Source organism: Ambystoma mexicanum, chromosome 12, assembly GCF_040938575.1.
Source record: "Ambystoma mexicanum isolate Mex_15411 chromosome 12, UKY_AmexF1_1, whole genome shotgun sequence".
In the NCBI taxonomy this organism is placed as follows: Eukaryota; Metazoa; Chordata; class Amphibia; order Caudata; family Ambystomatidae; genus Ambystoma; species Ambystoma mexicanum.
This window is the reverse complement of record NC_090936.1, coordinates 134,361,624-134,388,382: the sequence shown is the minus strand read 5'-3', so window position 1 is coordinate 134,388,382 and position 26,759 is coordinate 134,361,624. Positions and strand designations below refer to the sequence as shown.

Below are 26,759 nucleotides of genomic sequence, written 5' to 3'. Positions count from 1 at the left end.
GCCCCTGAAACTGGCCCGGTTTATTCATTTATTTGTTCAATGTTTGTCGGGTTAATAGGTCCACGGACCCGACAGACATTGAACAAATAAATAAATAAACCGGGCCGTGGCAGAGGCAGTAACAGTCCTCCACCACGGCCCGGTTTATTTATATATTTGTTCAATGTTTGCCGGGTCTGTGGACCCGATTAATTGATTTATTTCTGCAATGTTGTTTCAACCACCATTACTACCTCTGGTGCCCCTTACCCCTTTTTTAGGGGGCACCAGATGCAGTAACAGTCCTCCCCCACGGCCCGGTTTATTTATTTGTTCAATGTTTTCTGTACAGCCTCACGGGCCACATGAAATGGCTTGGAGGGCCGCATTGTGGCCCGCGGGCCGTATGTTGAACAACCTTGACCTAAACGAAAGAGGTGGTGTAGGGTCACTACCTCTATACAGAGAGGCAATGATGCTCTGGTATTGGGCAATTCAGGAAGGAATCTCCTTATCGGCAGTTCATCTAGCCGGGGAGAATATGACGGCAGATGCTCTGAGCAGGCAGAGTACTATGTCCCACGAGTGGGAACTGGCTCAGGAAGTCCTTCAGGAGATCTTCACCTTTTCGGGAACCCCTCAAGTAGACCTGTTTGCGACCGGAATCAACCGAAAGTGCGAAAGGTATTGCTCAAGGGAATTTTCCCCGAGAGGAGCCCTAGGGGATGCGTTTGTGGTGGAGTGGAACTTCCCACTGCCATACGCATTCCCTCTGATCACCGTCATTCCTCAAGACATCAGGAGGCAAAGACGGTTCAAAAACCACATGATCCTAATTGCCCCGGATTGGGCCAGGAGAACGTGGTACCCGGACGTTTTAGATATGTCCATCTGCCCTCCGTTATGTCTTCCTCAGAGAGAGGACCTTCTCTCACAAAAGGAGGGCCAGATTCTCCATCCAGAGGTCAGGACTCTCAACCTTCATGCTTGGTATCTGAAAGGTTGAGATACAAGGATTGGGACCTTCCGAATGATGTCCTGGAGGTGTTGCTTTCGGCGAGAAGGCCGGCAACAAAATCTTTGTACCATTGCCGCTGGAAGACGTTTTGCAACTGGTGCAGGGAAAATAATGTTGATCATTGTATGTGTCCTATTCCAGAAGTATTATCCTTCCTCTTATCATTGGCACATAGAGGTCTCTATGTTAGGACCATTAAAGGTTATCTTGCAGCGCTTTCCATCTTCAAGTACTCTTCGGAAGAATGTTCCTATTTTAAAATTCCTTTGATAGTACAATTCTTAAAGGGACTCACCAATGTGTTTCCTTCCTCTTCTTTCCAAGTCCCAGTTTGGGACCTTAATCTGGTTCTAAAGTTTTTGATGTGTGCCCCTTTTGAACCTTTGCACACATGTCATTTAAGATTACTAACGTTGAAAACCGTTTTTTTTTGGTTGCATTAACATCGGCAAGAAGAGTGAGCGAGTTGCATTCACTGTCTTCTGGGCCACCCTATACTGTGTTCCACAAGGACAGAGTTGTATTGAGGGTTAAGCCCTTGTTCTTACCTAAAGTTGTGTCTGATTTCCATTTAAATAAAAAAATCATTCTGCCCGCGTTCTATCCTCCACCTCATCACAGCAAGGAGGAGGAAAGATTGCACAGGCTGGACCCGAGAAGAGCTCTAAGCTTTTACATTTTTAGGCTCGCCAAGCTTAGAGTGGATAATCCACTTTTCATTGGCTACACCGGAAGGAAGTTGTGTCAATCGGTGTCAAAACAAACCCTATCACGTTGGATTGTGCTTTGCATTTCAGAATGCTACAAATCGGCAGGCAAAGATTCACCAGAAGGCTTGAGGGCCCTTTCAAACAGAGGCATAGCCTCTTCGACAGCCCTTCAAAGAGGTGTTCCCATAAAATCTATTTGTGAAGCAGCGACTTGGTCTTCGCTGCACACTTTTTCTAAATTCTATAATCTGGATGCTTCCCACTCTAAAGAGCTTGCTTTTGGTAAAGCAGCGCTGTATTCAGCTATGTAATATTAAAAATCTACTCCCTCCCCCAAAGAACTTTTACACCGCTTTGGGAGTCTATCTAAGATGAGGAATACGTTGGAGGACTCAATCCATTCGAAGAACAAGTTACTTACCAACTGGTAACATTCTTTCGACTGGATGTTCCTCCAGCGTATTCCTCATCGTCCTCCCATCCTACCCCTCTGTAGATTTTCCGGTGTTATTACCACTTCAACTCTCACAAGGCTGACACCTGGCTACCTACACTATCTATACAGCTGAGCAAGAGGGGAAAAACGGAACTGAGGCCAAAGGGCGCTGCGCGTGCCACTTGTATACCCAATTACGTCACCCTCGACGGATGCCTTCGAGGGACTTCGACTCGACGACATCAATGCACAGCGCCCTCTGGCGAAAACACATTTCCGAAGCAGCTAAAGCTGGACGAATATATTGAAGATGAGGAATACGTTGGAGGAACATCCAGTCGAAAGACCGTTACCAGTTGGTAAGTACCTTGTTCTTCTCACTCACTGGCTAGGGAGTCATACCCTTACTTTGTCTCCATCAGCACCTCTGACTCCACTGAAATCAAGTGTCTACAATCAGATGTTGTGACCAATCTATCAGATTTGTTTTTTTAAGCCAGTGTCTGCATCTTTCCCTGCTACTCATAAGAGTTCAATGAAGCTTGCAAGATGGCAAAGTGTAATCTGTTTCGAACCTTGGAAGCCTATGATATTTCAAAGGGCTAAATTGTAGAAGCTATATCTGCCTATAAGAAAACTATAATTCTTCATAAAAATGAACTGGGTAGTATGCCCTGGTTAGATCTACATCAGGCTTCTGCAGTGCAGGACTCCAGAAGATATTCGGAACTGATCTCATTTGGCCCTAGTTATAACCAAGGCCTTCTGCTTTAGGTATTTCTATCCGAGACCATGTATGGGTATCGCATTTTTCCATGCTATATAACCCACGTGCACTTCTTGACAATTATATGGATACTCTGTCTTATTCTTGATAATAACCCTCATCATCAATCTTATAAACATTCCAGAATCTAATATACAGAAGAATTGCATAAGGTTTGTTTCGAATGTATTGTGTCCTCCTACATATTCCTCATCTTAAATATCTTGTCTCTGAGCTTTGCTGCTTCGGTTTTCACCAGAGGGCGCTGTGCTCGAAGCAGCAGAGTCGTAGTCCCTCGAGGGCCGCCATCGAGCGTCTACGTCATCCGCAGCATAAAGGGCTCGAGCCGGGCCCGTTAGTTCAGTTCCATTTTTCCGAGCACTGCTTCGTGTCACAAAATGCCACATCAGTTTTTTTGACGAAATGTCCTCTTCGTCGACTCCATCCACACCCAAGACTGGTTTTAAGTAAATTCAAAAGTGTGGAAAAAAGATGTCCATTACCGACCCCCCATCGTAATTGCCTTTTGTGTTTGGGCCCTGACCATCGGGTCGACAAATGTGGTTCCTGTCATGCTATGTCCAATAAGAAATCCTCCTCTTCTTCGTCCAAAAAATCAAAGAAGCGACGACATAGATCTTCTTCCTCGTCTGACAGTAGGGGCGTATCCTACCATTCCAAGCACGATTCCCTTGAAAAATGGGAGGCCTTCAGGGCTTTGATGTTAAAAATGTTTGTGAATGCGGCCCAGCCCTCTCGAAAAAGCCTCATGAAGATCATGCCCATGCCCATGCCAAGAGTGACAGAGGGAGATCAAAGATCAGGCACTCGAGATCCGACAAAAAGTCAAGGGTGTCATCGGGAGAAAGCTCTCCGACACCTCTTGAAAAAAAGAGTGAAACCACCGGTACATAAATTGGGGGCGACGGCTGACAAAATGTCCACGTCGAAGTCGAATAAATCAAACTCAACGCATCCTTCAACAACGTCGAGGCCGCTGCGGAAGATGGCGTTGATACCTTCCGGAACGGCACCGAGGCCTCCCTCGACGACGTCGAAGCCTCCTTCGAAACCGTCAAAGCCAGCATATATATCATTGATGCCTCTGTCGAGGCATTCTTTAATTCTGATACCAAAATCGACGCCCTTGTCAAAGCCTAGATCAATGCCACCCTTTTCACCACAGAACTTCTTCCATCCACAACCAAGGCAAGAATTTATTAGATCTATGTCCTCTATTTACGAGGAGCAATCTTCTGAAGAGGATGTTACTTCAGCTTGGGTTAAATTTGGAACTAAAGAGGTTCCTGAGGAGTTGATAGACCCAAACTCTAAGATGGATGATCTCTATGATTGCCTTCAAACAGCTAGTGGCCTCGATACTTCCCCTGAAGTAGAGTTTGAGAAGCCAGACCCTGCAGATCATGCAGACTCTGGGTATAGAAACCTAATGGGAAGAGTCATTGACTTCATGGGATGGAAAACCGCTTCCCCAAGGTTTGACCCGGACGATAAGACAGATATCCCTAATGAGGGACCTCAAAGGGACTCTGTCCTCCCTTTCCATAAGGCATTTCAAAAAAGGCTTGTGGCAACTTGGGATACCCCAGAATCTTGGCCTGCAGTAAATAAAATTTTATAGGGAAGTACAGACCATCCTCATCAGATCCTGAGTACCTGTCAAAGAGTTCCTCACCAGAAAGCTTGCTGGTACAAGCTGCAACCTCCACTAGACAGTCAGCTTACCCTTCGATACCACCTGATAGGGATGACAAAAAAGTTGATGCTTGGGCCCGAAAGTCTTCTCTTCGGGCAGCATGGCCCTTAAATCTACGAATGTGACTTTCACTTTGGCAAGGTTTACATACACCCTGTGGGACTGAACACATCCTGGAGGGCGAGGAACGGGATGGTTTCCTGGCAATAGTAAGAGATGGAAAAGAGGCTATGGAGGAATGCCTCCAGTCAGGATTGGACACTGCTGATAGTGTAAGCAGGTCCATGGCATCTAGCACGGTCCTATGCAAATTTGCATAGCTGAGGAAGTCTGGTTTTGCACCGGACGTGCAATCCAGATGACTCAATATGCCCTTTGACAGATTGAGGCTGTTCGGCAGCAAGGCGGATGAGAGCTTGGAGAAGCTGCAGACCTCTAACGCGGCAGCTAAATCTCTCGGCGCCGAAATAAGGCAGCCTCAGCAACACACCTACGCAGGGTCATCTTCCTGGAGGAGCCATCCCTTTCTTTTATACTCCTCTTTTGGAAGAGGAAAGGGACAAGCCAGTCAAAGAGGTCAACAGAGAAAACCCCCTCGTGGTGAAGAGGGAAAGGTGCTAGATCAACCCCAGCAGCCGCTACTAATCCTCAGCCACTGCTGCAGCTGCTGCAAAGCCACTCTGAGGTCTTGACCCGCAAGATTCCGGTGGGAGGCAGGATCACTCGGTGTGCAGTAATTTTTTCGAATGCAATATTTTCAAAAGTTATGATGTCGAAAATATTTATTCGAAAAACAAAAATGTCAAAAATACAAAATGTCGAATTTTTTTCTACTTTTTTTCAAAATATAATATAATACATGCAATATACATGCAATAAGAACATTAAGGATATACAAGGTAAGGTAAGTATATTTATTTTATTAAGCATATGTAATTTAATATTGAAACATTGCAACATAGTATTACAATATTTATGTTTTTATAATTATTTCTTTAAAAAAACTCTAAATAATAGGTACAATAGAACATGTAACTGTAGCGGACAGGAACAAGGGTTGATACTCCCCTTATTTTCTCATTCCCAAGAAGGACAGAGGATTGAGACCCATCTTGGACTTCCCAAATTTGAACAAATTCCTCAGGAAGTACAAGTTCAAGATGGTGACACTTTCTCAGATCCTTCCGGCTCTTCAACTTCAGGACTGGCTGGTTTCATTGGACCTTCAGGATGCTTACTTTCCTGTGCCAATCCATCTCAAGCACAGACAGTACCTGAGGTTCGCAGTTGGCGGTTCTCACTATCGGTTTCGACTTCTGCCATTTGGGCTGACCTCTGCCCGAGGGTTTTCACCAAGCTGATAGCTGTGGTGGCAGCGAGTCTCAGGAGTGGGGGAATTCATGTATACCCTTACCTGGACGACTGGTTAATCAGGGCGAGTACCCGAACGAGCCTGGGAACATCTGACCATGACCTGCCACTTCTTACACAGACTGGGCTTCTCCCTCAATTACAAGAAGTCACAAATGATTCCACGCCAAAGACTCCATTTCATCAGAGCAGTCCTGGATACTTCCTCAGGCAAAGCCTCGCCACCCGAAGAGAGAGCTCACCACATTCTGCAGATGGTAACAAAGTTTGGGAATGCCCAACATCTGCCGGCCTTCGATTTTCTGAGGTTGCTTGGCCTCATGGCATCCTGCATTTTTCTGGTGCCGGAGGCCAGATTGAGGATGAGACCCCATCAGTGGGCTCTCAGGACTCAATGGTCCCAGTTTTTGGGGGATATGTCAGATCTTTTGCAAGTTCCGATCAGAGTGACCCAAGACCTTCTGTGGTGGGCTTGCAGGGACAATATCCTCAGAGGAGATTCTTTTTGGCAACCTTGGCCGGAGACAACAGTAGTGACGGACGCCTCACTCACAGGGTGGGGAGCCCATACCAACGGTCTGACAATAAGCGGTCGTTGTTCTCCATCGGAGTCCAAACTACACATCAACCTGTTAGAGCTGAGGGCACTCATACTAGCACTGAAGGCCTTTCTGCCCTCGATACGGGGAAAGAATGTCCTGATAATGACAGACAACACAGCGGCCATGTACTACCTCAACAAGAAAGGAGGAGTAGGGTTGCTTCCACTGTGCAGAGAAGCAATGCGGCTCTGGTTCTGGGCGATACAAGGAGGAGTCACTATCGGCAGTGAACCTAGCTGGAGAGAACATGGCGGCGGATGCTCTGAGCAGGCAGAGAACAGTCTCCCACGAGTGGGAACTAGCTCAGGAAGTCCTTCAGGAGATCTTCGCCCTTTGGGGAACCCCTCAAGTGGATCTGTTCGCGACCAGTGTCAACAGGAAGTGGGATCTGTTCTGCTCAAGGGAATTTCCCCCAAGAGGAGCTCTAGGAGACGCGTTCATAGTGGACTTGGAGTTTCAACTCCTGTGCTTGTTTCCTCCAGTCCCCGTCATTCCTCATGTAATCAGGAGGTTGAGAAAGTTCAGGAAAACCATGATCCTAATTGCCCCGGATTGGGCCAGGAGAACGTGGTACCCGGACCTTTGGGACATGTCCATCTGCCCTCCAATTCGTCTTCCGCTAAGAGAGGATATCCTCTCGCAAAGGCAAGGTCAGGTTCTCCATCCAGAGTTCAAAACTCTCAGCCTTTATGCATGGCTTTTGAGAGGCTGAGGTATAACGATTGGGACCTCCCGGATGACGTCATGGAGATTCTGCTTTCGGGTAGAAGTCCAGCAACGAAATCCTTTGTACCGATGTCGTTGGAAGAAGTTTAGTAACTGGTGCAAGGACAAGAATGTGGACCCTTTTTTATGTAATAACCCTATCATACTTTCTTTTCAATTACACTTGCCCAATTTGGGACTCCAAGTTGGCACTATTAAATGATACTTGGCAGCGCTATCTATTTTCAAGAGCTCTTCTGAAGAGGTTTCTTATTTTAAAATGCCTTTAGTTACCCAGTTTCTAAAAGAACTAACAAATGCATACCCTCCAACACCTTCTCAGGTACCCATCTGGGATTTAAATTTAGTTTTAAAATGTATCATGTGTGCCCCCTTTGAGCCTTTACATTCTTGCCTGTTAAGGCTCCTCATTTTGAAAACCATTTTGCTAGTGGCTATAACATCAGCCTGCAGGGTGAGTGAGTTGCAGGCGCTCTCTTGTAAGCCTCCTCATGCCATTTTCCATAAGGACAAGGTCATTCTAAAGGTCAAACCATCCTTCTTACCTAAAATAGTCTCTGATTTCCACCTGTCACAGAAAATTACCTTACCCTCTTTTTACCCTCCTCCACACGCAAGTAAAGATGAGGAGAGATTGCACAGACTGGACCCAAAAAGGGCTCTGTTTCTATATTTCTAGACTAGCGAATTTCCAACAAAGTGACCAACTGTTTGTTGGATATACTGGACACAAAATGGGCCTTGGAGTGTCTAAACATACTCTATCCAGATGCATAAATCTGGCAATTTCAGAGTGTTACAAATTAGCTGGGAAGGAGCCTCCAGATTGGCAGGGGCTTATTCAACCAGTGGCATGGCAACTTCCACGGCTCTTCAGAGGGCTGTTCTGGTGCAGGATATTTGTGTGGCGGCCACCTGGTTGTCAATGCACACTTTCGTAAAACATTACTGCTTGGACTCTACATTTTATCAAGGAGGCCTCTTTGCAAAAGCCATCCTTCATTCAGTCCATGATTGAAATCTCTGGTACTCCCTCCTCCAAATTCTTACTGCTTTGGGAGCCTATCTAAGATGAGGAATATGTGGGAGGACACAATCAATTCGAAGAACAAGTTACTTACCAACTGTAACATTCTTTCGACTGGATGTTCCTCCCATGTAATCCTCATCGACCCTCCCAAACTACCCATCTGTACAGTTTACACCAGTTGCCCTTGAAGTTCCTTAAGAGCGTCTTTGAAAGCCTGATCAACTGATGCGACCATTAACACCGTAAAAACAGAACTGAGCTAACGGGCGCAGCTCGAGCCCTTTATACTGTGGATGACGTCGACACTCGATGGCGGCACTCGAGGGAATACGACTCCGCGCTTCCAGCACAGTGCCCTCTGGTGAAATAATAATTCCGAAGCAGCAAAGCTGGGAGACAAAGATATCTAAGATGAGGAATACATGGGAGGAACATCCAGTCGAAAGAACGTTACAGTTGGTAAGTAACTTATTCTTCTAACTATATGTGCAATAAATAAATAAATATATAGAAGATTACACATCTGTTGACGAGGTGTCTGAGGCATGTACTCAGCGGTTGTGAGGTCCGGACATTATCCCAGTCCATCTATTCCAACATGTCATATCTACTTGGACGCGTTTTCTATTTAGAGGCTTTAATGCCATGATTGAAGATATGATCTTTCCTGACTCAAAGAGAAAAGCTATAATTTGTCCAATCTTTAAAAAGGGTAAGAGGCACAACCCTGTCACAAATAGATGAGTTTCCCGCCAAGATTCACATTTCAAAATATTCGGACGAGTCTTTAAAGTTAGAATCGTGGGATGGAAAAAAATATCTTGACTGATATTCAGTTGGGTTTTAGACAGGAATTGGGTACTAATGAGAAGTCTTTAAAACATGTACTTAATAATTGCTCATGCTAGAAATAACTCTGGTGGCATCTCTACTTAGACAGTAACCTGCTTAAACAAGTTATATATGTTTTACAAACAATTGTCGGCAAGTAAGTACAGTGCTCTATGTAGAAAAAGTATGTTTTTGTTCATGCAATTGACTAGTGCCAGATTGGTGCCTACACTTGTGCATGTGCCTGTTTTTTGCCTTTACTTTGGCTTTGTCAAGGCTATTGCGATTTAAGAAACATTCAATGCATTGACATCCTGAATTGAAAATAAATAAAAAAAATCAAATTCATGAAGTCTCTTGTGTTAAGAATACTTATCTTCATATATATAATCGAAAGATGTATGTTTTATTAATTTACTTTGAAATAGCGTAATCTGATCAATTGGTATCACATTTTTCCATGCTACATAACACACATGTACTTCTTGACAATTATATGGATACTCTGTCTTATCCTTAATGGAGTTAAAGTTTGCTATTTCTCAATGTTAGTGTGTGGATCAAATGGTTGAAGTGCTGGATAGCCTGAATCGGATGTAATGTTTCAGGGAACCCTATTTCACAATCAGGGGCCACTGCATATACTCGTCATATTAATAATTGCTCAATTAGTATGCGTCAAAAAGTAACCCATATACCTGGCATTCATGGATCTCAACACTGCATTTGACAAAATGAATGTAGACAAACTTTGGTGCATCCTGAGATCCATGAATTGCCCAGCACATTTCTAGATACATTGGTTCGGATTCACCAGGGAAACATGCACCTCTGTTAAGAGTGACCCAAAGGGTCAATGCACAGTTGACTCCTGACTACTTCGGGGGGTTCGCTAGGGTTGCGTTCCGGCCCCTCTTCTTTTTTCATTGTAGATCAGTGGCCTCTTTGACTTTTTATTTTCTTTAGATACTGATGCCCCAAAAATAATCGTCACATTCCTGCATTATTGTACACAGACGACATTGTCCTCATGGCTTGGATGCCTCATGATCTGCAACAAACTCATTACTGCACGCACTACTTTTATGAATTTTTTAGATGTAAAAGTTAATTTGGGCAGCCCTAGTGATTTGCTGCCCTACAAAAAAATAGAACATTAAATATCCTTCAAATAATGCAAATGATTAAAATAAATTAGTGGCTACATGAATTGAACTATCTAGGTGTCTGTTTTAACTCTGGGTTTATGTTGGTAAGCACATATCACAAATCGAGGCGCTAGGATGCAGCAATCAATGGGGGGCATCTATTGTTTTATTAAATCCTGCAGAGCTCAACCAGTGCCGATTATTTGGGACTTTTACAGGAGACTATTGCTAGATATGAACTGTTCTTATGGGGCATTTCAGATTTAGACTTTCTGCAAGTAATTGAGAATAACTTCCTTAAGTGAATTCTAGGGGTTCCAGCTTCTGCTCCTAATTTTGCTATGCATTTAGAAATAAATCTTGGTTTCCTTGCTAATGAATTGACTTAAGAACTGGCGCTGAATTGGCTTGGTATTTGGAACTACGGGAAGGCGAATTTAACACACTTTATTAACGCTTCTTTATTGTTGCATCCGCAGCATAAAGAAATGCTCTGGTTTAGCCACGCAAATGCATATTTCTAAAGACTAATGCACACTTATTTCACTGATTCGGCTCCAATCAGGAAGATGGGCCTTAACAATCTTAAAGATCATCTTATATTATTCCTGCAATCCGAGAGAGAATCCCAGGAAGTAGTTAAATCATCCAACAGAAGTTACATCATTCTTTCACCAAATTATCTTCCGGAATTTTTTAGTGACTTCTTGAAAGACATGTTGCTCACATCTAGAGCTAGAATTGGAAAACCGTGGTTGCCCACTCTGCGAAGCACCAATCGAGGATCTCTTCCCTTTCTTATTCTCTTGTCTGGCTAGACAAGAGCCCTTTAAAGATCGTTTTAAATAAGACGAGCATTCGGCAATGCCAACCGGCAATTTATTTATTAAAGCTGGACTCTGTCTGCACGGAGTGGGCATTGCTATCTTGTTCGTGCACGGCCTCCGTATTAGGCACACTTGCATTTAAACAAGTGATGATGTAGTTTATTCCTTGAAGAATTTGATCTCTTTTGAATGTTTGTGTTATGTTTTTAGAATAACTAGATATTTCGTCCTGTACTGTCTACTAAGATTTTCTCTATATTAACCAATTTAGCATTGATCAGGCGCTGGGTACTTTTTAATGCTCTGTGATAAAAATGCTCTTTCCTTTTTAAATGCTTTTATTATTTTGTGATTAATTGGTTTTTGTTTTATTAGTTTCATAAATCAGATAAACGTGTTGTGAATCACTTTTGTGAAACTTTGATTTACGAAAAAAGAGAAAGAATGATGTATGTATAGCTACCTCAGCACACTGGCTGGGGACTCATACTCTCACAGGGTCTCTGTCAGCCCCTCTGACCTGTGAAGACCTACGCCCCTCCCCCACTGCACCCACAAAGACTGATTTGACTATAGGGGGGCGGGCACAGTCGTTCTCATGACATTTACATCAATTTCAGGGGGGTTTTGTTTGTCAATTATTTGAGATGATAGCATGCAAGGCCCTCTGGGTGCAGCTGCAGCATATCTGGACTGGATTCTGTCAGCAACTCAACTTGGAAGCCGAAAGCTACTTGCTCTGCCAGTGCTGACATTTAGCATCTCATCGACCTACATGTTGTTTTCCAGGGTAACCAGCCCCTCGAACCTGCCACCTAGTGTAGCAAGGCTCTCATTGCATGTTTCTCAAAGCAGATGTGTGCGAATCTGAGGCCCTTCTAGGCACATCCTGCTTACTGCATCTTAGAAAGGTGTACCACTTAAAAACCAGCAACCAACCATCTGACCCTCAATTCAAAACCATTGACTGAGCTTTACATATTATATGTGTGTTTTCCTAATTTAAATGTACTTGAGCCAAACAAAAATCCAGCATTTCGAATTGGTAACGTGCATTAGGTATTGAGTGTTTGACAGCTGATTCAAAGGAGTTACAGCTCCCTTGGAGATAGTCCCGCCTCTCTGCATGCCTCATCAGCACAGATGAAAGCACAGCTACGCACTTCCACATCAGTAGCCTAATACTGAGAATCTAAATAAAGATAGGTAATCCTAACAATTACTGAAGAGTGTTCTTTTCTCTGCAGCGTGTTGTTTTCTGTTAAATAGCCGCCTACACGATTCATTGCTATCGATATTACCATATGTATACTGCTTGCCATTATACTGCAAGTTCAACTCAGTCGTAGTTCGTATTGTAAAATTAAAACGATAATTAAGCTACCAGAAGCACTACATGTTATTATCCACATGTTGTGCCGAATACTCTGAGCTGCAGTGTTAATATGTCCCCCGAATAATGTCAAGATAAACGGCACAACTTTTTCAAAGATGCACAATACATTTGACTAGAATTATTGGCTAGGTAACATTGTTTATCTCTGGGTTGGAGGGCGTAACATTAGCATTTAAACTGAAATAATGCAAACGTAACCAGTTAAATCGTGTAATAGAAGATTTACATTACAATTGTTAACTTCACTTTGCACATGCGTAGTTTGGCATGTAAAAAGTACTTTTGAGTTTCTCTACGAACTGCGTTTTAGTGGATATTAAATCGGGTCGTTTTAAGGTATAGTAGGTTTGAACTGGAATCATAAGTTCACCTTCCCCAGCAAAGTTTTAAAAATAATGTCATTTCTCAAGACAATTGCAAAAGTATATTTTAGAGGCTGTGGGCGTTATGGGGTAGCTGAATGATGGTGAGAGGAGGGGCAAAATTAAATCCAGGTAACATTATTTCAATAAAAACCGTAGGCCGTTAAATTTCTAAAAGACAGACTATTTGGTGTTACTAACTTTAATGCAACAAAAAAAAATGTCTGTCCACATATTTTAAGTTCAGATTAAAAACATTGACTTAGTCTTAAATGGGGCAGGAGCCCATTGACATTGTATTGCCAAAATTAGGGAAGCACAGTGATTTATATATCAATGTCCCAGCTAGCAAGCACTTGATCACTGTACAAAAAAGGGGTGAATACAAACCGAGGACGAGAGGGTAAACTGGGGGAAGAAGTGCTCTCAAAGTGTGAAAGGGCAACCTCTTTTCCCTTGAACACTAAGGACTTCATTTCCTTCATGGAGTGCAGAAGAGATGGAGCCAATTGGATGTGCTTCGGCATGCTACTCCTGAGTCCGGGAGTGTAGCAAGAAAAGGTATTTTCCGTGTTCCTTTCTGTCTTGCATAGATCAGGTTTGAGTCTGCTGATGTGGCTTCTGGTGCTGCGGGGGCTTTCCAGTTGGTAGGATGGAACTTAGTCATTGCCTTGTGTGTGATACAGGCAGTTCTGAAGGGGATACGGTCTTGAAGGGATTACCTGTGTAGCTCTCTGAAATGTTGTGGTTATGTGGACGTATTTCTTCTGTAGCGTGAGGTGCTTGGTTGGGGTGTGCTGGGCCCAGGAGGAGGTTGAAGTTCCAGGTAGAAGACTGTAGAGCACCATTCAAATCCAAATGTGAAATGGCTAGAGTCATGGCAACCGTTGCGAACTCTGTGGCAAGCGTGAAGGCTTGATTTTCCAAAGAAGAGAGCTGGCATCCGGCTTCTGGATTTTCTTCTCAATATGGGTCTTGACTGAAAAGTTGCTGTCTAAGATCTTATTTAATTTTATTTATTTATTGTTCATTTATAATGCGCGTACTACCAGCGAGTGGTTTCTAAGCGCAGGATCAGGATTCGAGCCTGTGCTGCACTATGTTATCTTGCTTCCAAGACAAACGCGTTGCCCCTGCACCATCATTACTCCCCAATTTAATCACATATGTGTTTGGAAGTACTGGCTCATTATTTTAGACTGCATAAAGCATGTGGTGCACCTAAAAATATCAAAGACATTTGGAAGGATGCAATCTGTTTTGTTAAATAAAATATGATCATCTACGTTTTGCCACAGAATCATAGTTTTTGTTTATGTGCAAGTGTCTTAGAGCAACTACACTGGAGCCACCAAACCAACAGCCTCCCTTAGTCTAGCGCTTCCTGTTCAGAGCACATTGCTAAAGATCACAGTACACAGGTATCACAGGCGCTTGGAGCATCGAGGGAGCGGGCAGGAGCCCTCCCATCCATCACAGTACTCTGCCTGAGAACCCAGAGGAGAGTGGAGCCTTGGCCGCTGCTACGGCTTCTTCACCATGCTGCCGCTGTAGCATACTGATATTCATTGCATCCGATTTCAGACCAGCAATCCTGCACAATCTGCGGAAAGAAAACGAAGAAACACGTGGCCGTGACCCTTTCTTTGGTTCCTGTTGTCCGTTACCATAGTAACAGCCAAGATGGCCGACAGACCCAAGCCAATCAGCTGATTGGCTGCTGTTAGCTATTTTCACGTAGTACCCGAGCCGGAGGCGGAAGCCGGCCCTGCTCTCAGAAGGCCAGACTAAAATGGCCCTGTCCCCAGCCTCTTGAAGCAGGGAGGGCTAGACAACATTCCTGCTCACCTTCCGAACTTAATGCTTTACCAGCGATTGAACACATGGACATGACCATACTCCCAAGTGCTACTACGGTCAGCACGCGGTAAGTCTGTCTTACCATAATCGATCTGTGTATGCATGTATCACTCCTCCTATTTTAGCAGTGATCACATGCAAGGCTTCCCCCCCATTACTCAGCCTCCCTGCCAATGCACCCCATACTCTTGCTATTGCTCACCGAAGTATATCTCCCCATTCGCCACCGTACTACAGGTTTTCACACTCTGCCTTGTGATCCCGATAGCAGCTTTCTGCATGCTGCTCCACCACCTCCACACACACTACTTATTCGTTTGTGATGCGCTCTGTGCTGCATTTCCGGCATTTCGCCCTGATCCTAATTAGCATAGCCCACACGGCACCACTACCTCCAGCACTACTGTCCGACGCCCGTGCCTACTGGCTCTCAGCACGGCCCATGCCTAGCGGTACACCATACCAGCATATAGCCCGCTGCGGTACTACAGTATTCAGTAACCCTGTTCACTGCACCTGACTGTTATGATTGTTAAACCATCTAACCTCGTACCGGAGCACAGGCACCCGAGACCCCTCTGCTCCCCTGCCGTATTGTGATTGATTACCCCCACTATCTCAATTGATGTCTGCTATGTTTGCCTACACACCACCATCTGTCTAATTGTCATCTGTGCCCTCTTTACAATTGCGTGCTGACTACTATTGCTGATCTTACTATGCTGCTTCGGCCTAAAATGTGCAGCCACCCACCAAACGTTCGTAACTCCTATCTTTACCACTGCATTGTATCTGCCCACACACTAACTTATTAACTGTGTCCCCGTTACCTCATTTCCAACTGTATTGCCAAGCATTTTGTTTGCATTTGTGCCGCCCACGACTCTGCCTGGCCATTGCCTATTACCAACTGTACTGCAGAGTATTTTGCTTGCATTTGTGCCGCTCACGGCTCTGATTCCAACTGTATTGCCTAGTTCCTATTTTTCAATCGTGCCACTGAGTACTTCTTATCAATTGTGCTGCCTATTGTTTTGCTACCATTCCGGCTACCCCGTGTTACGCCATTAACTGTGCTGCCTATTGCTCTACTACCAACTTGTGCCGCACACCGCCCCATTTGCATTCAGCCACCACTCTGCAATACGTTACCTATCACTAGGCTATCTTAGTATTAGGCTCTGTGCACCTCCCCTGACGTGACTAAACCTGCCTCTATACAGCGTCCATTAAAGTGGCATGACAGCCACCTTCATGCCGCCTACATTGCTTTCGCTACCATCCGATTCCTTGTCCAACCCCTTTTCTCAATAAAGTTGCATCTTTCCCCATCGCCCTATATCCCACCAACTCAGGCTTAGATAGCAATGCCTCAATGAGACTTCAGTCCCATATCAAGGACTTCTCACTAAGTGCACTGTCCCAGACAAAGCCACTAGACTTAACCGTCTCTCAGTAAGAACTAGCCAAAGATTCGACTACATTGCTTCGACTTCATATTCTCAAAACACTTGCCCACAGATTCCTCAACTACCACCGCTTTCTTGCCCTCATGCCCGATCAAGAGATCAATGAGAACCCACAGACTCTCTTCACGCTCGCTCCCACAGCCAAATAAAACACATATCACTACCAATCTCACCTCATCACGCCTACTCTCACCCAATGTCCCCAAGCCCCACGAAGCTGCCCTGAGCAAAACACCCGCCAGTATGAATGCAACTGTACTCAAAGGGACACTCATCAATGCCAGATCAATCACTGCACACGCACTAGGACATTGCCGACCTTATCACATCCAATGACCTCGACTTCTTAGCAGTTACTGAAACCTGGCTACATCCAGCTTCAGGACCTCAGCTCTCATTAGCTATCCCACAGAGGTATACTATCTTCAGAAAGGACAGAGACACCTCAAGTGTAGGTGGTGTTGCCATATTAGCCAAAGACACCTTGAATATAAGGACATCCACCGATCTCCCCTTTTGTACTGGGGAATTCATCACTTTAAAAATGTCACTGACACCTTCCTGTACGTTTACACTCCACATCATTTACAGGCCTCCTAGAGCCATCTCCACATTCGAAGACGACATTACCACGCTCCAATCACACATGAAATCTTATTCCAATGCAATCATCTTGGGTGACTTTAACTGCCGCCGGAATGACCCTTCAGACATCCAGACAGACCTCCTTGCCAAATCCATGGAAGCCCTCTGCTTCACTCAAAGGATTCTTGCCCCCACTCATGAAAAAGGACGTACCCTGGACTGTTTAGCGGACATTAACTGTACCACTAACATACTAATACACCTTGGTCAGACCACAACACCATCATCTTTAACTCCACCATATTCATGAAAAAACATAACTCCCACACCCTTGCACTTTCGGCTCTGTCTAGAAGCCTCAAAAACATGAATAAAGACAACATGTTACCTATCTTAATGCCATTTTTAGACTCAACACACCTAGTCAATGACCCATCAACTCTGGTATGTCAATATAATGAAATCATGCAAGAGGCTATAGAAATAGTTGCTTCACTAAAGCGTAAGAAAGCTAAACGCCCAGCTGCACACATCAACTCTTGGTTCACCCCTGAACTCAGAACAATGCGTGCTTCTAAAAGATCGGCCGAAAGTAACTGGAGCAAATATCCAACTACAGCAAACAAGTCTTTTTCAGGCAGCCGCTGACTACTACAAAAAATAAAAAAGAAATTATTATAGCCAAAAGTGAAGTATTTTTTTTTTCTTAAAATGTATTGTGTTTGATAAGACATCTTTACAACATACAAATCAATCCAAGCCTTTCAGGTTATTACAAAGCTTTACAGAGATATTCTTTCATTTTAACAAAAACAATACTTAAAACAACAATATTCCCTTTTTTTTCTCCTCTTTTTTGTTCCCTTTTAAAAGAATTAAAATGTCATACTCATCCACATTTATGCATCTATAATCAAACTCTTCCGAGCTTATGCTTATCCTTGCGATAAAAGAAAACTCTACATTTTGTGTATTGAATTAATTAGTTACTTAGGCATCCATATCCAAGCAAAATATGAATTAATTTCAGCTATTCTTTTGTTAGATCAAGTTTTTTATCAATAATTTTCAAAAACTGAACCAATGCAATTACCAGGGATATCCTAACACCCCACATACATTGAACCCAGAGACTTTCTAAGGTAACACCATTCATACTAGATACATACTTTCCCAGAAACCTCTGTCTGTCCATTCCATAAAACGCACAATATAGTACTAGATGTTTCAGGGTTTCATTTGCGCCGGTTAGACAAAATCGACAATTCATGTCAAACAATTCATTATTATTGATTTTCCCGAATTTCATCCGGTCTTTCGTGGTTAACAAGTTAAATCTAAATCGCATATACATTGTTCTCACCAGGTTATTTGGAACCTGCCTGATATAGAGGAGTATTGGTCTCTGCTTATGCCGAAATTTCGAGTACTCTTTATAGCCTTTATATTGGCCAATCAAATTGGCTGTATTTGCCCAATCATAAATGTATAATTTCTTTTTTATAATTTGTGGTAGGGTGACCAACTCAGATGTACTCTGTGCAATCATAACCAATGCATGTTGTAACTCTTTATGTACCATATGCAAGGAGTTAGGTTTTCCTTTCTTCACCATTATTGCAAGATCCTCATATAGAGTATTTTCCATTGGCTGTAAAATTTTTGCAAAATTTGCCAATCTGCGCCATAACAATTTTGATGCCAGAGATGACAATCCTAGTTCATGAATAATTATAGAATTCGGCATGCAGTTTGGCAGGTGTAATACTTTTTTCCATATTTTCCCCTGGAGAGAATTTAATATATGGTCAATCGGTAGTATACATAAGTCTAGCCCATATAAGATGATTGATTCTACCTTAAGTAGGTAGAACTTGATGACAGGGATGAGAGAAAAACCATAGAGCTTGCGATGGATAATCCTCATCTGGGAAATCAATGGCAATCAAAAGTGAAGTATATAACCAGAGAATAACCAATGCTCAGTCCAATACTAGAGAACTATTCACAATCCTCTGTGAACTAGAATCTCCAGCACGTACCCCAGACCATACTGTCAAGGATGAGCAATGGTGTTCCGACATCCAAAATGCCTTAGCAGTTAAAATCTCCTTACTACAATGAAAAATAGAGCTGAAAAAGCTAAAGTCTATCTCTCCTTCTCCCCGCCAACCTGATATCTTCTCGAGGAGACTACAAAATGTTCATTTGCACCACTTTCCATCTCAGACACAATTAATATCAGCTAGGTGCAAAGGTGATATCTGCCCGGTAACTCTGATAAAAGAATGTGCATCAGAATGTGCACCATTCATCATCAATCTCATTAACAGTTAATTTGCCACCAATACAGTACCTAGCAACCTAAAACAGCCTGGGTTCTACACCTTCTTAAGAAACCAACACTTGATCCTATAACATCCCTACAAATTTCCGTGCTATCACTAATGTATCATTTTTATTAAAAATACTCGATCTTGCAGCCTATTTGCCGATCCAAAAACATCTGCAAGACAATATTCTCCTGGGCCTAAGACAATCTGACTTTAGGGCAGGTCACGGCACAGAGACCGCCCTACTAGATCTGAAATCACAAATGGATCAGTACAAAGACAAAGGGGAACTATGCATCCTCCTTCTTTTAGACCTCTCTGCAGCCTTTGATTTGTTCAATCATGACATCCTTTGCCAGCACCTCCTCCCAGTTCTCAACAGACTCCATCGCATGGATTAAATTGTTCCTTACTAATCGAACTATGAGAGTCTTCTCTGACAACTCAGCAACCCCACCAATCTCAGTGACCTGTGGAGTACTGCAAGTTTCTTGTCACCCAATCTCTACAATGCATTCACCAAGCTACTGTTCGATAAACTGGACAATATGGGTATCACATACACTAACTATGCGGATGATACGCAAATACTCATGCCAATCACTGGATATCATGATACAGACTCCAAGAACCTAAACAAAATATATCTGGCCATCCTGGTGTGGATGGCACTCAATGAACTATGCCTAAACGACGACAAAACTGAGTTAATTCTCATCGTTACAAAACTAAACTCAGCAAACTCCCCCTGGCATACAAATCTTTTACTATCGATGGAAACACCATCCCAGTCGCCAATGATATTAAAACTATAGGGGTATACGTCGATTCCTCACTTACCCTCAATAGACAGGTCAATGCTGTTGTCTCTTCTGCAGCTTACACTGGCAAACTGATGAGATCTAGCAGACCGTTCCTCTCTGCTGACAACACTATCACCCTGCCCAGAGCCTTGATATTATCCAGGATAGATGACTGCAACTCACTATTTGCAGGAACTAGTTAAAGAAACATTAAAAAATTACAGGTTGTCCAGAACAGTGCTATCAGAGCCGCCCTAAACATTCCTAGGCATGAACACATCTCTTCCTTCAGAAGGAAGATACACTGGCTAGGATAGAATTAACTTCAAAATCTTGACGCTCTCCTATAAATGTATTACAAATAAAGCACCCTAGTACCTCTGCAACCTCATCCACAAAGTCCAATCCAATAGACCTACTCCCTCCACAGACACCAACCTCCTAACCATCCCTAAATACAAAAGACAGAAAGCACGAGGAGCTAGTTTCCCGAACATAGCGCCCAAATTTTGGAATGCCCTTCCTACGCATCTTAGAACCGACACCTTTTTCTGGTCGTTTAGAAAACAGTTAAAAGAAACTCTACTCTAAAGATCAGACATCCCAAAATAGCTGCTTGACCCTGGTCCAACACCTGTGAAACTTGTGTATATTAATTGTATATATATAAATCTGGTTCGCATAATATGTAAAAATGTTTTTGAGTAACCATGATGCTATGTTCCAAAGAAATGTAACCACATCTTTAAGCTTGTAACAGCGCCTAGATGCCTCTGGGCTTTGTGCGCTTTATAAATAAATGAATGAATAAATAAATAAATACACGATGGGAGAACATCACTTGTTCTCGTGGGATTTGGCTGATTAAATCCTGGAGCTAGTTCTTGATTAATTCATACTTGCTGCTGGTCATTATTTGAAAAACTGCCATGCACTTCACAGGCGTAACGATAAATAATGTAACCGCTGTTTTCTGGAATTACTGGGCACACTGTTCTAGCCAATGAGAACACTCCTATACAGCTTACATTTTGAAATGCCGGCTCTTTCCAGGCACTGACTATGCCCTCATTCCTAATCTCAAATGACCATTGAGGTTAACTGCCCAATTCTTAACGAGCTTCTGAGCGCAGTTGCCTCATCTCGTTCAAAGCTGTCTTTTAAAACCAACATGCTTCTAAACAATGTTGCACACATACGTTATATTTACAGGCATACAATTCTGGAGTACTTATTTTTCAGAGTACTTTAAGTTTGTGCATTTCTTCAAATGTGGGATTGATCTTGAATGGTTAATTAGGTTACGCATGCCCATTCCTTTCAATTAAATTCGGGCACCTTTAACTCCAACAGATGCTGGTGGCATCGTTGTTGGTGATTGTGAGTGCATGAGACTGGGGACAGCAAATGAATGCATTGAAAAATAATGATCAAAAAGACGAATGCAGCTACCAGGACACATGTATTGTGTTTGTCTGGAGCTTGTGTTCTAGACCCCAGTTTGGGAAAAGCAAAACGTGCATCCATGTATGTGAATGCAGGAAAGGGGTATTTAATAAAATACACAATTGTATTGTATTACGAGTGAAATACAAATTGCTTTTTAAAGGAAATGCTGCCTGTGATCCTCTGCAAAACAAGCAGCCCTTTACGAGGGTGCTGAGCCATACAATCCATGTGTGGCGGGGCTGTAGGTCTGCAGAGTTTAGAGGGGCTGCCACTTTTCAGTGTTAATATGTACCGCTAGCAAAGTCAAGCCATGTCCCAATCAAAGGACTGCGACCTTAAACTCACCCTGTTCCCACCACAGACACGAACACTAACAGGTTCCTGATTCTGTTTGCTGTTCATCCATCATAGGCTATGAAGGACGTATGGGGTGCAGCATATTCCATTTCCTCTGCCTCTTGAAGACAACAGGATTTCAATATAATGAAAAGTCACTCACTTCAGACCTAGACCATTGAATCCTAACTAAAGACTTGTTAAGGCACAGTATACACTGCTTTCTTTTTTCCAGCGCCCTTCAGTGTGCTTTTGCACCTGTGTTGTTCCTGCTAATGTTCAACTGGATGTGTTTGCACACGTATTGACTCTTTATTTTCATCAACCCGGTACACAACAACGTGCCACTGAGCTTATCAGTTCACCTAAATGTGTGAAATTCGATGTGTAAGTTGAAAAGCTTTAGTACGTGACATGGCCTTCCCGCCTCTGAAGTTTGACGTGGTTTCATTCAGCCATTACATTTTACTCTTGCCAATGAGAACTGCTTTTTTCGCAGTCTATAAATAAATGTAAACTGCATCACCAGTCTTAACATAATTTGGCATGTACAATTGCTCTGACTTGCATTTCACATGGGATGACAGTTGGCCCATCCTGAGCAAATGAAACGTTGATTTTTCTTTGAAACTGCATCACAGTTTCAACTGTATACTTGTGAATGGGTAGTTCCTAAAAGATGTAGGAAACCTACTACTTTAGGAATTACGTGATTAATATGAGGTATTTCTGATTTTCTGTTGTACCTACACCCTCCCTTGACCTGCTTGTGCATGAGCTGGTGTCGGATAAAAATAAGTGATTGAAAGATATGTGACAAGTGTTTTATTTCCTCTCTCAGGTAACATCCTTCAGTACGCCACCCACCCCAGAACGCAACAATCGTCCATCTTTTTTTTCGCCATCCCTCAAGAGGAAAGTGCCTCGGAATCGTATAGCTGAAATGAAGAAATCCCACTCAGCCAATGACAGTGAGGAGTTCTTCAGAGATGATGATGACGGAGGTGAGGGCAGTGAATACTAAATACCTTTGTTTAGTTGTTGGGTTTTTCTGCATGTGAAGCCAAAGTTCACAATGCTGGGACGCTCAGGTTATAGTCTTTCTTATGCTCCGTTCCCGAATGACTTGGGGGCTGCCATAATTTACAACATAGTTAAAGGTCTCAGGAAACCGGTGCACATGAGCTTAGCATGTCTGCAAACCAAACTGAAGATTGCGTTACCAGGGTATTGGTCATTAACCGTTTCTTTGGTAGTTAACTGCGCTAGAAACCTCCTCATCATCACTGTTTCACCAACCATTAATGCACGGGCATGGTTACTCTGTGCTGGGCTGCTACTTAACTCGACACTAAGGACAGAAAATAGCATTATTTTGATGTTACAAGTGTAATATCCTGGTTTCAGAAAACCATTGTATGCATTTTTTTTTTAATTTGAAATTGTTTGTTACTGTGTGATTGATTTACTATGACCAGGCTATCTGAGATTAGCAACTTCTTTACCTGTTAAGGGAACTAAACCTGTACGTCCTTTCAATAGGAGTGGCTGTGATGCAGTTTGGATGCCCATTTTCTCTTGCTAGTCCAATAGCTCCTCATTTTTGGTTTTGACGATTTAGGTGGTGCAACCACTAAAACACAGCGAAAGCCATTGCTCTGGGCGAAGAAAGTGGTACCAGAAAGATGACTTTGTGGTTGGCATGACAACTGAAACACTGTGGCATAATCGTCCAACTCACTAAATGTTATTTCTTGTTCTATTATGCCGATGTAATCCAATAGTGGCCTATTTAACTATGTCCCATCACGAGTACTGTAACATGTCTGTCACTTCAAAGCTGGGGCCACAGAGTGATCTTTCTTTTTGGAGACGGGACCCGGGAGGGGCGGTGGCGATGGGCAGTGAGCTATATTTGCGCTACCTTCCTGCCCCTATTAGGCTACATGTAGGTTTCCCTTTCTGGATACGGTTTCACAGAGGTCCTCGTAAGAAATCTCATGAGGGCATCTGTATGTTGTCAGTGGTACTGCACCTCTCCAATAAAATAAAGTTGAAGACATCTGCAGGTAGTAGTTCATTGGGGAGGTGTAGTACCACTGACAACAACACACTGGTGTCCTCCTAAGAAATTAGAGAAACTAATGGGTGTCCAGACTTGTGGAACACTCCCGTTCCCTGCACACTAAATTCTATTGTGATCCAATCAACAATTAAGACCATCTGGTTAGTTATAGTTACACCTGTTTTCCTTAAATAAATGGTTTTACTCAATAGTTTTTATATCAACAATCTCAATTGTTTATGTAAAGTTTATTTATAAACACAGTTTATTGTACACAATTATATTTTCAACAATAATATATTTAACAGGACAATTATTATTATTTTTTTATTGTGATCTTTTAGTTTGTACTAACTTTTATCACAGAATCTCTATGTGGTTATTTTCATCATTAGGAAAACTTTAACACTTAAACACATACTTCTTGGGTTCCAGGGTTATCATTTGGAACTTCTATTGTTCTTTCAGAATTGTGTATAAGAAATCAATTATCGCACAAGTTATTTTCATGTTGTGACCTGATGTCACACGCGACCACCAGTCTTCACTATTTCCATTTATTGGAAAGCAAAAGTCCAAATGTAGAGTCCTTTGGCTCGAGATTGCATCGCAATTTATGATCAGATGGTAGAGTGATTCCGTATCTTTTTTGCAATGTCTGCATACGTCGTCTTTTTGATCCAGGTTTTTTCTCATCCATCTCATTTCGTTTGTTTGTAGTGCATTTAGCCGCAGATGCAGAAATTGGTCTCGATGGTGGCGAGATGGACATTTGACTAGGTATTTTGGCTGTACATTTAGTCTATTTAGTGCAGATCCTGACGGTAGTGTACATTTGAGGAGTGCTCTTTTTTCACTATTCAGGATCCATCCCCACCATTGAAGACGTTTTTTGACAAGCTGCGGGTGGTATTGCAAAGAATCGATTTCGATGTCAGCGGTCATCATAATTTGGTCTACTTTGTGGATCCACTCCCTTAGAATCTGTGAGTTTGAGCTAGATGTGTCTTTGAGTATTTTATAAGCTGGTTCTCCAGGATGTTCTCTTATTTTGCGTAGGAGTGCGCAAGCTTTTCAGATTGTTGAGTCGTATAAAGAATTTATCCCCAGTTCGTATCGCAGACTCGTCATCGAAACACATCTGGGTAAACGTAGGGCTGTGTGCCAAAACAACCCTTCTAGAACATCCCATACTTTAAAGTCGACGTTCCACGCGCATTCGGCCCCAAATGTGATTGCAGGTAGTACTTTATTTAGGTAGAATGTTAGTAGTGGTCGAACTGAAAATTTTCCATATTCATTGTGTAATTTCAGTCCTTGTAAGGCGTATGTTAGCATTCTGTTTCGCAGGTCTTGGTACCATGGCCATTCTCTGATGGAAGTGCTGTAAATGATTCCGAGGTAACGTATCGACGTTGTTGTTTCGATTTCCTCGTTTGTCACATGCCATTTAAAATGGTTTGATTTCTGACCCATCGTGTTCTTCATTTTTATGATTTTAGTTTTGGCTGTATTGATCTCGAGCATATTCTTTGTGAGATAGCTGTTTAATTTAGTCAGCAGCCGCTGAAATCCTATTGCTGTTCTAGTCAGCCAAGACAATATCGTCTGCATACAAAATACAGTTTAGTTCTTGATCATTTATTTTCGGTGGGAAGCACCTTACTTCTTTTAGCTCGGTAGGTAAGTCGGAGATGAATAATTTGAATAACAATGCAGCCAGCGGGCATCCTTGTTTGACACCTTTTGAGGTCGGGATTGAGCGTGTCAAATATCCATTCTGATTAGTTAGAATACGAACCGATGTTTCTTCATATAATGCTCTTATCGGGTTCAATATATGTGGAGGGGATTTCCATTGTGTAAGCTTTTGCCATAGGAGGTTTCGGTTTATTTTGTCGAAAGCTTGCCGCATGTCCACAAATGCTAAGAAAAGAGGTTTCTGGCCTTTCAGCGAGGCTAGTTTTAGTAAGTTTAGTAGTAGTAGATTTACTTCAGTGCCCACGCCTTTAGTGAAACCTGTTTGTCGACAGTCACCGATGTTTTCTTGTTTAGCCCAAGCTGACAGTTTTTTTTTGTAGGAATGAAGCGAATAATTTTCCAATTGTATCTAGCAAAGCTATCGGGCGATAGTTTGCGGGTCAGCTCTAGGACCCTTTTTGTGAATTGGCACTACCACGGCTGTTCGCCAAGAAGAAGGTATTTCTTGGGTAGTTTCTATTTTATTAAATAGTATTTCAATAAACTGTGCCCACCGCTCTGGTTCTTTTTTGAGCATCATATTTGAGATGTTATCAGGGCCTGGGGCTCTTGAATTCTTTAGCTGCATAATTGCGTTCATGATGACAGTTCCATCGTTCAGCTGGTGTTCCATGGTTAGTTTCCTTTTTATTGTCACCATCGTTAAATAATTCAAAGAAGTATGATTCCCAAAGCTGGGGAGCTACTTCGTTGATCAGAGCTTGGTTGCTTTTGGTGTTACCTGCGTTCAAAATGGTCCAAATTTCTCTCGAGTTATGTTTTTGAAATAGTTCTAACATTGTTTCTGCTCGTTCTTGATCTCTTTGGGTGGAGAACAATTTGACACAATTTCGATATCGTTGTCGGCGAAGGTGCAGTTGCTCGTCCTGGTTAGGATGGTTTGATTTCTTGATTTTTCTGATGTCTTGCATAAATGTTTTTTTTTCCTTCAATAACGGATTACTGAATTTATGTTGGTGATGATGGCCGGCTATCCCTTTCGAGGTCGTTTTCACCATAAATTTACTCAACAGTGGCACATAGTTTGCATCTTTTCCGAGTGTGATTTGATCGAGCATGGCAGTGAGATGAGAGATCTGCTGACCGTTGATCTGAAGACTGGTTCCAGCTGCGTTTGACCAAACCTCGTTATCGTATTTGGTCAATAGTAAATGCTCGCTCGTTTGCCAAGTCAGCTTC

General features: G+C 42.7%; 1 protein-coding gene across 2 annotated transcripts in view; it reads left to right on the top strand.

Annotated features, from left to right (window-relative positions):
* KIAA0930 (KIAA0930 ortholog) overlaps window positions 1–26,759 on the top strand; it is a 1,042,143-nt gene that overhangs the window by 854,885 nt on the left and 160,499 nt on the right. For both annotated transcript variants that reach the window (XM_069628175.1, XM_069628174.1), the window contains exon 8: window positions 22,596–22,758. In XM_069628175.1, coding sequence (XP_069484276.1) covers window positions 22,596–22,758 — 163 coding nt within the window. The remainder of the gene's footprint in view (window positions 1–22,595; window positions 22,759–26,759) is intronic.